The 13,623-nt window shown below is 39.1% G+C and overlaps 1 protein-coding gene across 4 annotated transcripts in view; it reads right to left on the bottom strand.

The window, feature by feature from the left end:
• Positions 1–9,790: 9,790 nt before the first annotated feature.
• The window catches only part of adarb1b (adenosine deaminase RNA specific B1b), a 114,116-nt gene continuing 110,283 nt past the window's right edge, over positions 9,791–13,623 (bottom strand). For all 4 annotated transcript variants that reach the window (XM_056388859.1, XM_056388861.1, XM_056388860.1 and 1 more), the window contains one exon: positions 9,791–13,228. In XM_056388859.1, coding sequence (XP_056244834.1) covers positions 13,052–13,228 — 177 coding nt within the window. In that variant the 3' untranslated portion in view covers positions 9,791–13,051. The remainder of the gene's footprint in view (positions 13,229–13,623) is intronic.

The raw sequence follows: 13,623 nt of genomic DNA, 5'->3' as shown, positions 1-13,623 counted from the left end.
TTTAAAGGAATAGTTTGTCATTTTAATAAGCAAACTATTGTCTTAAACTGATTTTCTTTTTAGAGTTGGCAATGAATTTTACCTCCAGTTGGTCCAGTTGTATTTAGCGTGGGCCTTTTGAAAAAGGAACGTAATGAACCCATTCAATGGCAGAAGATACAATAGAAATATCTTTTGGAAGTAAGTGTGACCCCCGTGAATCAGGTTTCCACAAGAATTTGATGGACTTCATCAAAAATGCTGCGTTGGAATGAAGTGGGTTTTTTTTCCATGTGATAACGACAGGGGAAGAATTTAATCTCATTGTAAAGTAACTGGAGAATGGAATGAATGCCATCTCACAGATAGTGGGGTGTTTTTGCCACTAGGTGGCAGTACAATATAAATGCCTAAAGTCTTATGTGATCAATGACTTTTTTTCCCTTGAAATCTTAAAGATTATGCAGGTTAAGTGAGAGATACTTTGTGTTATTATACAAATTATACAAACTTGATCATATTTAGGATATAAGCACAGGTAATATACCGTATGTAATTATATACTTCACACATCCACTCCACACTGTAATCTCACTTGCATTATTTGGCCAGTACAACATCCTTTTACTGTATATTCCACTGTGTGTTTATCAAACACCTGTTATAAGATGAGCCGCGACTCTGTTTCTTTTGTTAAATGGTCCTGGCTGACATCTGCAAAAATACCAGTGGTAAACAACTTGGGCTGAGACAGAAGGGAACCATGCTGCATCGCCACAAATAGCACAGATGCAGTTTTCAGCTGTCAAAGCTAAGGATTAATAAGCTTGTTTTTAATTGTTATGGCTCCACTGTGTGCTCCAATTCTGTGCCGTCCCCTTTTTCAAAGAAAAAAAGCTGTGGAAAGGTACAGACATACAGTACATCAGCAGAAGTTAACGTTTAGCAAGCTTGCAACAGTGTCAACACACACTCAAAACCCTGAGATGCATCCTGAAGATCCATTCATTTTGCATTTCTGTGAATTCAGAGAAAATCAGAAAACAGAGAAACATTTTAAATGGGTCAGTAAGTTTCATTCCTCAATATGATTTTTCCTTAACATCTACTGAAAGAACTGATCACTGAGAAATGATTAAATTATTCACACTTCAGTTGCATTTTTTCTCCTCTCATACAGTCAGCGCTGACATCTGAAGCAATTGTGTGTCTGTTCCTCTCATGTTTTTTAGTTATCTGTCTGTCAGATGGACCCGAGATGATTCTCCAGAAACTCCAGAGAGCTTCCAACTATTTCAACTATTTCCCCCCACTTTTATTTTCTCAAGAAATGGGTTTCATAGGCTTACACTCCTGGGTTTATAACAAATGTGTCCTCTACTCAGAATTTCCTATATCCTGGGTCTGACAATTCCCTATCTGGCTCATTGTGGTGCTGTTTCAGTGCTCTGTGACAGAAATTCTGCTTCCAAAATCCTTTCCCCATTTCATGCCTCCAAAACACTGTCGTATAGCTTTAGGAATATGAAATATCTCTTGCATTACATGACAAAAAATATAAAATTATTTATCATTGGTGGAAAAATTGGGGGGGTGGGGGGGGGGGGTGGTGGTTGGATTTACACACAGATACCAAGTAGCCTTCCTAAATAAGAGATGTTTGGCTGTAATGTAACTGGTTTCTATAGTATATATGCAGACAGTTATACCGTATATTTTACAAACTTACATATATTTTTCTAGTAATGCCAAAACTTTCTCTAGGTTACCTCTCAAACACAAGGTTGCTCCACACTTTGGAGAAATAACTTAGGGACGTCAGCATCAAATTTCAAAGAGCATTTCTTTAGAGACACACAAGGACAGTGTGACAGGAAGAAATACTAAGGTCTGATGTTATACAGGTTTGGGCTGTGGCAAAATCTCAACGAGAAAGAAGTGACACTGAAAATAGTATCCACACAGTTTGAGCTTGATCTGCAATAATTAGAATGGGCTTTAGCATGGATACTCTTAATTTAACCCATTTCAGTAAAGAGAAAATATTATCATTTTATTATGATTGTAAATACAAAAGTACAACCTTCTAAAATGTTCCAATGAAATAAGACAATCTAAATCTTCATATTTTTCATTTCTCAATCCATTTGTATGCAGCATGGAATTTGAAACCAGTTTTTCTGAGTTCAGTGTGAACAGGAGCTAAAATTAAAATGTCCTGTGACATGAAATTGTAAATACTGTATTTAAATAACTGGGTAGGTTTTTCAGCAGAGCCTTATAAATAAACAACATACAATGCTGCTCCCTTCTGTTTATTAAGGAGGACCGCCCAACCTTTTCATATAGAACGCAATGGTGAGTGAGAAAAGTGTCACCTGTGATGAAGCGCAGTGCTGTGCAGTGATACATGGATTCAAGAGACTTTAAGGAGGAGGAGAAGCATGCATATATACAATATCACTATAATCAAGAGCAGATAGAATTGTAGATTGTACGACAGTCTTTCGACTATACAAGAGAAACATGATTTGCTACTATACTAAAATCCAAATCTTACCTTCAGTTTGCTTAATAGGTGATCCAAATGGGTCTTAAAAGTGAGTCTGGTATCCAACTAGAGTCCTAAGTATTTATTACATTCAACTGTGTCAATTTTATGACCATGAAGGGTTTTGATATGGGCAGCAGGCTGGATATTCTTTACCTAGAGAATACAGCATACATTTGGTTTTACCAGAATTTAAAAGTGTCAAACGATGACTTTAGATTAGCAATCGCTAGATCATGAGAAGAGCCAGTGTCATCTGCATAAAAGTGTACATTACAGTTTGGGGTGTCAGAGATGATATTGTGTATGGTATGATATTGTAAAAGAGGACCAAGTATGGACTGTTGTGGAACACCTGTACAAACACTAAGGGGACTTGGAACAGTTGGAAGCTACTGTCTGAGTTCTATCTGAGAGACGGTCATGAAACCATTTAATGGACTCTTCATTACACCAACTGAGCGTATTTAATCCACTAGAATATTATAATCGACTGAATCAAATGCTTTAGATAGGTCTATGAAAAGTGCAGCACAATGTTGATGATTGTCCAGGGCTTCAATAATATTGTTAAGTGAATGACTAGATTTGCTTTCTTGCTGAGAGATGAGAAGATTGACACCATTCTCATATACGTAGATTCAGTGGCACACAGTATACATAGGTAAGTAATACATCTGAAATCTCAGAATAATCCAAGCCCTCTTTATTGCATGAAGCTGTAACTTCACATTCATGTTTTACAACATTACTTCCATAATGTTTTGCAGCATTATAAAACATTATTTATGTCACAGCTTCATTGTACTGTACCTTGCACACAAGACAAAGGTGGAAAAGCATCTTACTCTGGCCCCCTAAACTGAGAGAGGATTACTATATTATGAAAATATAAAAAGCTCAGTAAGTCTGCGCCTGAATCATTGTATTTGCAGATTCAAGGTGAAGGTGTTTTGTTGCAACATAGAAGTGGCATAATAAAACTTAAGACATTTAGAGGCACGATCCAAACCCAAACATAAACATTAGCATGGGGCTGGGACCAACATAGCTAGCTCTAACTTTCAAAAGTGGTCGTTTGATTACTTTACTAATGGTTTACCAAAAAATGTTATTTTAAAACAAAGCATGAAGCCTTGAATTTACTGAAAGAATTGTTACTGAGCATGCTCTCAAAGCACACACACGCACACACACACACACACACACACACACACACACACACACGCACACACACACCAACACAAACACACACACTGAGGTTCAGAGATCTTCAGTTTGACTTTGGCAGTGGGGCCGTCTGTGACAAGGGCACTGGGCTATTAGTCCTCGTTTGCACACTCCTTGGACAATTTAGCTATTCAAATAGAGCCCGCTTACTGGGAAACAGCTCCTTAATGAAGAGATGGCCGAGTAATGTGCCATAAATCTATTCTTTTATTCTTTCCCACACACTCATGAATACACACTGCCCGTATGCATACAGAACCATCATGTACACCTACGCATAAGCGCATACTTAAATGCAGATTTACACACACTCCTCACACACAAGGCAAGGGCGGAATGATATTATAATGTGCTCTGGAAGGAAGTGAGAGCAATTTTGGCCAGGTAAATCAAAAAGGTCAAAATGCAAATGTCAGCTTTTCCTCCTTCCTTTTTAATTATTCTGTCATGTTCAAAGAGCCGTCATCAGAGAGGAGCTACTCTGACAAAGGAAGGCCTGAGCTCACAGATAAGCTCAATCAGCGTCTCCTCTTGACACTTCCTTCTCCATACTTAGCCTATCTACACTCCTCTCACACACACAGCAACACTTAGCATTACCTCAAACTAAATTACAATGTATCCCTACAACCCTGGTGTCAAAGGGATGCTTTGGCAATTACCAGTCGACTGTGGATGTTGAGTCAATTAATTTTCACTGTGGATTGTCATCTTGTTAGCTGATTTAAAAATAAAAAATAAAAACTCAGACAATACAAGATTAAAGTCCAGTATTGTTAGTTGTGATCATATAGAAGTCACTAACTAACATCTGAAAGCACACGCACACACATCTATAGAGAAAAACTTAATTATAATAGAATTTAAAAAAGGGAAAGAAAGGCTAAAATGACTGCCTCCCTCAATTAAATATTTATTTTTGCAACATACTATATAAATTTCACATTAAAGCCACTGGGACTGTTGTTGCTAGTTTTCCTTCACTCCATGAATTATCTTTAATTCATGAGGTTAAAACATTTATTTTACTTCTGATTATAAAATGTTTCAAAATCACAATTGATTAAAGTTTAACTGCTTTTGTACCAAAGGAAAAAAAAACATATTCTCGCCTGCTGAACAATACTGTTTTATGTTGATATGATTGCAGGGCCCCAAGGCCTGAGTGTGTTGCAGTGTGTCCCACTGCAGCTCATTATGTGTGTCTCTCCCTCTCACTGTGTGACAGGCTACATTATTTGGTATTCATTTTCCATCCATTTTCCTATTTTATTGAATAGAGAATTTTTTTATTGCCCCACTTTCAGACGAGAGCTCACAATTGCAGAGTGACTGGCTACAACTTTCTGTAGAGTTTTCCATTACTGTACCTGTCTATGGCGTCTTTGCCAGCAGGTCTGCCAGTTCAGAGTCGTATCTGTGTAAAAATGGTACAGGGTGAGCATGTCATCTTGTTGTTTCATTTGTTTGTTGATTGCTATGTTCATCCAGGTGTACTCTTACTCCAGGTGTACTCTAGTTTGACATTTAGGCAAAGCTTTTGCTCTTACAGACCTCATGTCTCCCCTCACTTGTTTGTCTTGGATTCAGCGACAATGGGTTTTATGCACGCTCACACACATGCACACGCACACACACACACACACACACACACACACACACACACACATGCTCACACACACTCACACACACACACACACACACACACACACACACACACACACACACACACCTGTCTTTTTTTCTCTCTCTCTCTTTCACACACACACACACACACACACATACTCTCTCTTTCTCTCTCTCTCTCATACACACAAACACATACACACACACACACACATACACACATACACACAGACACAAGGTCACTGAGGTACTCTAGCCAGTGAATAACAGGAGGCTGGAGCCGAGGTGGAGACTGGTCTTGCGATGTGATTCGCCACATACATCAACTCTGTTGAGCAGAAAATTGAAATGGAAATGTGGGCCTTGAAAGAGTGTGGCTCCCATTTACCCCTGGACCAAAGCTAATGATTTGTCATTTCTCTCAGGGGCACAAGCTGCTGCCCTCACACTCACACTCGCACTGCACCGGAGGGCTCGGCAGCGTCACCGTCACCTACTGTATGTATCCGTGTTTCATGCAAGTTGTATTTCCACATTTGTGCTGTATGTTGTTGCTGTTTATCTCTGACTGTAGTTAAATTTGTGAATACCTTTATTTATAATCAGATCAAACAGGTTTCTCACAGCTTTCATGGAGCGTGTCATAGGGGCACCAGGTAGCAGCAGGACTGGAGTCATCTCACATTAGATCACTTTCTGCTCTATGTATGATCCATTATTCCATCACAGCTTATTCCTCATGTTGACTTGTCACTCTTTATAGTATCTCACCTGACTTCCTAAAGTGTTTCTGGCAGAAAGCCTTCGCACATTAGAATACATTTGTGGCCAAAAGAAGGAACAGAACAGTGATGTTAGATAACTTTATATGCACACGCACATTATATGCACCCTGTGAGCACATGGAGAAATTAAAGATGTCCTAAAAGGAAACATGAATGCTTTTAGTCTGATTTAGACTGTGGTAGAGGCGCACTTTAGCCTCTTGTGGCCGAAATGAGTATTACAAAAACAAACATTTGGAAAAAGAAGGACAAAAAGTTTTTTCCCCACTTATTTTCAAGAGAGAGAGAGAGAGAGAGGGAAAATAAGCTTGGAAAAAAACACCTGTTTTCACAGATGAAAACAAACTTGATGAAACGATCCTGGCAAAAACTAAAAAAATCACTTGCTTTTCAGGGCTTCCGTACTGAGCTGTTCAATTTAACCAACATTAAAAGTTACAAAACTTAAAATGAAAGATAAGGATAGGTGGTGAAAATGTAAAAAGGGCATCAAACCAGTATTAAATATGTGTAATAATATGGGATAAAGGCCAAGTTAACCTTAAAGATAGAAGATAGATAGAAGTATATGCTTTACTTGACTTTAGTGCAGGTAGCTGTATAGTGACCTTTAAAATCTGAATTAAACAAAAATCTGGCAATTTAACTCCAGTTCCTGCTGAAATTTATTCCATCTGAGTATATTTTTTTTTTTTAGATTAGGAACCCCCTGACCTGCATATAGACTCAGGAGTGGAAGTCTCTCCTAACTGACAGAGGCGGCCAACCCTGCATTTTAAGAGTGAAGTGTAGAGAATAGTGGCAACACCATCGTCCAGTACTTAATTAATTTGTTAGTTAGATCACCATCTAATCACAGAGAATTGCATTTGTAGGATGTCACCCGCTCAGTCAGTGATACTTGAGTCTGAAATGCTCTCTCTTAGGGAATAATGTTTCTCACATTTTTAAAGACGCTTTTTAAACATTTCCCTCAGTTTGCAGAGTTCACTGTCAAACTCCACCACCTGACATACAGCTAACTGAAATAAGCTATTGAAATATTTGACGCTAATGCTTTACACAAAGCATATTTGATGCACAGTGTATGGCAGCTGGCTGTAGTGGGGAAACTGTGTTCAGGGCTGAGGTGTACTGCTCGTATTCCAAAGGATGTGATAATATTAATGTTTATGTAAACATGTACGGCTGTTAAGATTCAGCAGCTGGGTTTCTGAATTATTGAAGAGCAGAGAGTTTCTAACATGTTTTGGTCTGTTGCTGCGTTCGCCTGTCATGACAGTTTGAATCTGCTTTTTCATGAGCTTTCATCATGTCAATGGAGCTACGAGCACAGGGGCTTAGTGTTTAAAGCAAAGCCTGATGTGTGATTTATTATTGATCTGATGGCAGGATCTGCTGGGATACTAAACAGACACAGACACAAACACACTTTCACTGCATTTGGAAAATATTCTCTATTGACTGGAAGACCTCCACGATTTGTACATCTCCTGTTCTGAACTCCAGACTTTTATTTGAACTTAATTCATTGACCGAGTTTGAAGAGTGAAGATTGCTTAAAGGTTAGTGCTCAGTTTGCTTTACCATGAAAGCTGGATTGATAAAAAATGCTAGTAAAAATGATTAAAACATGAGGTCATATTTAACCTCACTAACTTCCTCTCTGACGTCTCTCAGATGAATAAGCAATGAAATATGTTTGTGGTATGAAACTGTTTGTTTTTCATCCTTAACCGAACATAAAGTGTGAAACAAACGCAACTTAAAAAGTGTTCCTTACAGGTATTGTAAACACACACACACACACACACAGAAAACTTGATGCCATTACTTTTCTCCCGGTGTGAGCTCAAGATTAAAACCGGCAGTAAAATGCATGAGAAGCTTCTGTCTGAGTAATCCAACCTCACCTTGAGTCTGATTGACACCAAACACGTTTGCAATTTGTATCTGGTAAAATATTCCTCTCAGCAAGCGGCTCATCTGAACATGGAGTATGACAACCACTAGAAATATATTCATAATATATATTTCAAACTATTTCAGGAGGATCACTTGTTAAATTAATTAAATAAAAATAATGTTTCACTCAAAGAGGCACGATCCTGAAGTGGCTCTAAAGACGATGACAATATGCAAAAGATGTGTTTGAATAATAATGCAGATAGTTTCTTTTTTTAAATTGTCTGCACCATTAGAAATCTTTTGTTTCCAATACATCCTTGCTGAACAGTCCTATAAAGCATGGCTGATATCTGCTTGAAACCTTCAGGTATAGCATGAACACGAGGCTCTGGGATCGTCCATGCCTGATTACTGTTGTATTATAACCATATTACCTTTACGTACATCCCACACTGTTGATGTTGTTGATTGTTGCATCATTTCATGTGCAGCTGACAACGCCAGTGTGTATTGCCCCTTTTAGGTTCATTCTGTTCTGTTTGTATACATGCACAAGGATGTCCAGTGGTGGAAAGTCAAGCACTGTACTTAAGTACAATTTATACTGCACTTGAGTACTGTACTTTTTACTGCACTACATTTCTTTGACAGCTATAGTTATACTTATTGTTACAGACTTAAAATAAAAACTAGAATTACTGCCTCAAGCCAATTTGCAGGACATATGGTCACAATCTCTTCTTCCTGAGTTACAGCTTTGAATAATATCCAGAAGTCTTTTTGAAGATTATGATGTCACAGTGAAGTTGACCTTTGACCGCCAAAATGTAATCAGTTCGTCCTTGAGTCAAAGGGAACATTTGTGCCAAATCTGAAGAAATACCCTCGAGATGTTACTGAGATATTGTGTTCATGAGAATGGGTTGGACAACCTGTAAACATAATGCCACTGGCTCTGGCTGTCGTCAGCATGGAGAAATAAAACCCTTATCAATTGACTTAACTGTTTTGAGAGGCAAAGAGGTAAAACTTTCCAATATTGGAGATAATTGAAAAGTTTAGAAATAAGAAGTAATCCAAAATTGTTTCTAAAAATCAAGAATAATGTAATAATTACCGTATCAGACTGGCAGAGGTAGAACAAGTACTATTACTTTGAAGTAAAATATTCAATGTAAGACCTTCACTTGTATGAAGTTTTTAGATATTATTGTATTAGTGCTTTTACTTGAGTAAAGATCAATATCCTTTTTCCACCACTGAGGACATCTAACACTGCTAATCACTGTCCTCCTTGTTGTCATAGCAACTGCTAGTTCAGAAAAGTAATTTGACAGGACGAGGATGCGTTCATCATGTCCTGATGCTTCAGAGTGATTATGGTGAAAGTTTCTGGTAACGCAGCCTGAAAGCATCGAGATGATGATGCACCTCGTTTGCTTTTTATTACCTTTATATTGGATTTGAAAGTGACTGGTCACAAACTCGAGAGAAAATCTGACCACATTTTGTCCTGTGATTGGTCAGAAATGACCAGACGTCCAGTGTGTTCTTCATTCTGTGCACACAAAATACAATAAATACACGTGGACAACAGCCACCAAGTTCATCGTGATTCTTTGTCCCTCTACGTCCATTCCTTAGATTTGAGACAGGCAGAGACAGAAACACTCAAACGTCGATAAGAAAGAATCCCAGCCATGTGCAAAAGTAAACTAAGAACTCTTTTATTCTTTTTTGTTCATTTTATATATCTATCTTTATCTGTTTTATTTTTTTGTTTTTCTACACGAGTCCTTTAAAAGTTTGTCATCATGCTAGGTGCAGCTTCAGTGTTTGAAGTACATGCAAGGTTGTGGTTTTTGTTGGTGTAGGTTTTCACACATCGGACAACTGGAGAGAGGGAGAACGGGGAGCGGTGGACCCAGAGTGGACAAACACTGAGCGCCACTGGAGTCACCGAACAAAACGAAACAAAAAAATAAAAAATAAACCCACTGCAGACGCAGCTGCGGGGGAGGAGGAGGGGGGCACTGACCATCATTGAGGATTCACAAAGGGTTAAGCAGAAGCAGTTCATTTCTTGCTGTGATAGTTGCCATCCGATCCATAAACGGGGACGGTTTTTCATCATGACATCATCAGTTGACATCTTTAGTGCAGTCAAAAGAAAAACAAAACTCAAGAAGCAGGCAGTCTTTAGGGGGGAAATATGTATATATAGATATATATATCTATATATATCTATATAAAAACCTCAGACAGCTTCGTGGAGAGAGAAGATACCAGGAGACGAGCAAAGGGGGAAGGAAACTTATTCAGACTCCTGTTTGGGGTGGGCTGACATTAAAGGAGACATCAGGAATATTGCTTGTGACTTTGGTCTGGGTCTATTTGTCAGGGGGCACTGGATCCCACTGCTTACAAGGTTTTTACCTTCAAGTCAAGTCTGGGAGATTCCCTCTTGTTCTCTAATACTGACTCATAAAACAACCAAATATAAGTGAAAAAGGTACATAGAAGACATCACACGTGCCAGCTAGTGGATGCCACTTTTAGCTCAGGCACCTTACAATGCATATCATTTTTTTTTTTTTTTTTAAAACACGGGTGGCTACAATTGGGATGAAGCCTGTAATAACCCCGGCAGTGTTAGTGCCATGCTTTATGGTGCCCAGTGAGTCACATAGAACCACTAATACCTACTTAGGAACATGAACATCTTCACTATCCCGAAAACAGGGAAAGATCTAAAAACAGTTTTCAAGAGAATGGGATGAATTGATTGTACAGGAACAGAATTAGTCATTTGTGTTGTTCCTTATATACACAAAACTACTATATTGCAGCAATAATGATCGCAGGTCACACAATATACACGTGGCCACCGACAGCAACAGATGCACTAAAGAAGCCTGACAATTCAATTTCCCCCATATTGGATTGAATACACTGTTTTTGTACAAATCAAAAAGTACATTGGTCAGTGGATATACAAAAAAAACAAATAAATGTTGATCCCAAAAAAAAAAAAGAAAAAAAAAAGTGTAAAATATATTTAAAAAAAACATCTTTGTAAGGAAAACACTGGGACAGAAACACACATGGACATCATCATCTTTGGTGAAGATTCCACAGAGTATGCTTAAAGACGCCTGAGCACACAGAGATTGCGCACACACATACACACACACATACATGCACACACACACACACACCCACACACGCATACATTTTCCTACAGCTTGGAATAGGAATTGACTGCGGTTCACGTGGAAACTGGTCCTCATTAACACATTTAAAACATGAGGACATTGATGCACTCAGGGTGTACAGGTGTCGAACCAAATCACAAAGGTCTTCTCGAGCTACGCAACTAACGTGTTTCTGAAGTAGAAGAGAGGAGGACGAAAAATGACATCACACTGTGAGACATTTGGTTGTAACCAACTGGCAGAGTTGATCAGGTACTGTGTTAGCATACAACTTTCAGTCTGCTCACACAGGGACTGCATGGTACTTCACTGCTCCTCCAGGTGTTTCCAGAGAGAGAGAGTTATGTGGAGGGATTACAACATGTTTGCATCTCAGACAATCACTACAGACTGGCATAATGTGGTATCTAGTGAGTGTAACTTCATATACGGTACTGTACGTGGCACTACAGTACACAGACCATGCCTCCTATGGATAGTTCAACTGACGGCTATCATGGATCCCATCCACAAAGTGACATAGTTACAAGATCTGAGAGGTCTGTTTATACTATCACTATTTTCACTGCAGTGTTATCCCCTATCCTCAAATGCCCAATCTTAAGAAAAACAAACAAAAAAAAAAACTGTCCCGTTCCCTCCCCCCAAAACAAACAAACAATAAGTCACAAGAAATCTAGAAAACAGAGACACAGATTCAAAGCTGCCTGTGGAGGAAGATGCTGGCATTCATTCAAAATCATTCACTGATGGATGCACGGGGCTCTCCACCGCATGTTTTCTGCTCTGCAGGCCTCCCAGTTCAGTTCCCATGCAAAGCCATGGCTTAGATCAAGAAAAAAATACAACGTGCAGCACCTCCCAAAGCTTGTCCCAAGACCCAGGCGAGGGAAGGAGTCAACATGACCCCCCAGTGTTCAAGTATGAAATGAGAGTGGCGTAAAATAACTTACAGAACATATGCATGAATGAATGAATAAGACATTAAAAATAAACAAAAGTTCACTAAACTGCAGTGTCACCTGGCCTGTACTGTATATTCCTTCCAGTCAGTGAATCAAACAGGGCGACAATATTGTGTAACATTTTCATCTTTAATACAGGGGCTAACAACATGTAGTCTCACCTAAGCAACGGACCAAATGACACACATTAAATGTTATAACTATTTTATGTTCTCTTTCTTTTCAGTACTAGATTTACATCCTGAAGATTTATGCATCTTTAAATTAAAGTTCGTCATAGTTGTTAATTTTAGCAAGTATATATATATTTTTTAGGTCCATACACATTGGATTTACTTGACAAAGATCCTGTGTTTCTAGGCTACATTTCACCCTAAACTGGCTACAATCACTGATCAAGAAAATAGACAAAAACTGTATAATTTCAACTTTCACATGTTAAACATGATTTCTCTGGGAAACATAAACAACTGACTGGTGTAAAAACCATGGATTCCAGTTTTAAAACAGAAAACAAGTAGATGAAAAACACCATCCATTAAAAATAAAAATAAAAAGGAGGAGACACGGTGAGGCTGAGGTCCTCTGAGGAATGAGAATGACGAGCTATGGATGGTTTGTGAAACTACGCACGTTTATTTCCACAGTACAAAGTGCACGTGCGTGCCGACACATGGGACGGAGGTAAGTGTCTGTGTGGGCGGGCTGTTAATAAGGGGCTCTCTTGCTTTCAGGCCTGGGTCAGGGGGGAAGGAGTGGGGGGTATAGGAATGCATTGGTCCCTTGACTCCCTCAGGAGCTGAGGGTGAACTGGTCTTGCTCAATGGGCTTTTTGACCCACGCCCCCAGGCCGGCCTTGTGGAAGGCCTTGATGAGCGCCTGCTTAGCAGAGTGATACTCTGTCGCTGCCTGCTTGGCTTCATGGTAGGAACTGGGCTTCAGCACCTTGATCCGCAAGATGGATGACAGCTGAAACGGAAAGAGACAAAGTCATGTCACCAAGTAAAGTTAATATACAGTAAATACACCCAACTGTGCAGCTCCTAATATTGACTGCAGCTCTGTAGCGTCAGCATAAATTCAATCAGCAAGACTGATTCTCCTCACTCTAATTTTAAGGTTAGTTTTCCAAGATATTAACTTATACCCACAGTGTCAGTAGTTGATGTTTCAGTCCATTTGACCAATCAGATCTCTGTAGGTAGGTCTGGGAACCAATCATGCTACTACTGGAATTCATGTATGTACTGCTTGACCTCCACAGTCTCTCACTGAAGTGTCCAACTATTTTTCCTCAATTCTGCTTTTCAAGGAGGTCAGATTTTTTGCTTCCAGCTGCTTAATATGACACGAATCAAATCCGC

The sequence above is a fragment of the Seriola aureovittata genome, chromosome 11 (genome assembly GCF_021018895.1).
Source record: "Seriola aureovittata isolate HTS-2021-v1 ecotype China chromosome 11, ASM2101889v1, whole genome shotgun sequence".
Classification (NCBI taxonomy): Eukaryota; Metazoa; Chordata; class Actinopteri; order Carangiformes; family Carangidae; genus Seriola; species Seriola aureovittata.
Note: the sequence above shows the minus strand (reverse complement) of the source record. Positions and strands in the feature narration are given on the sequence as shown.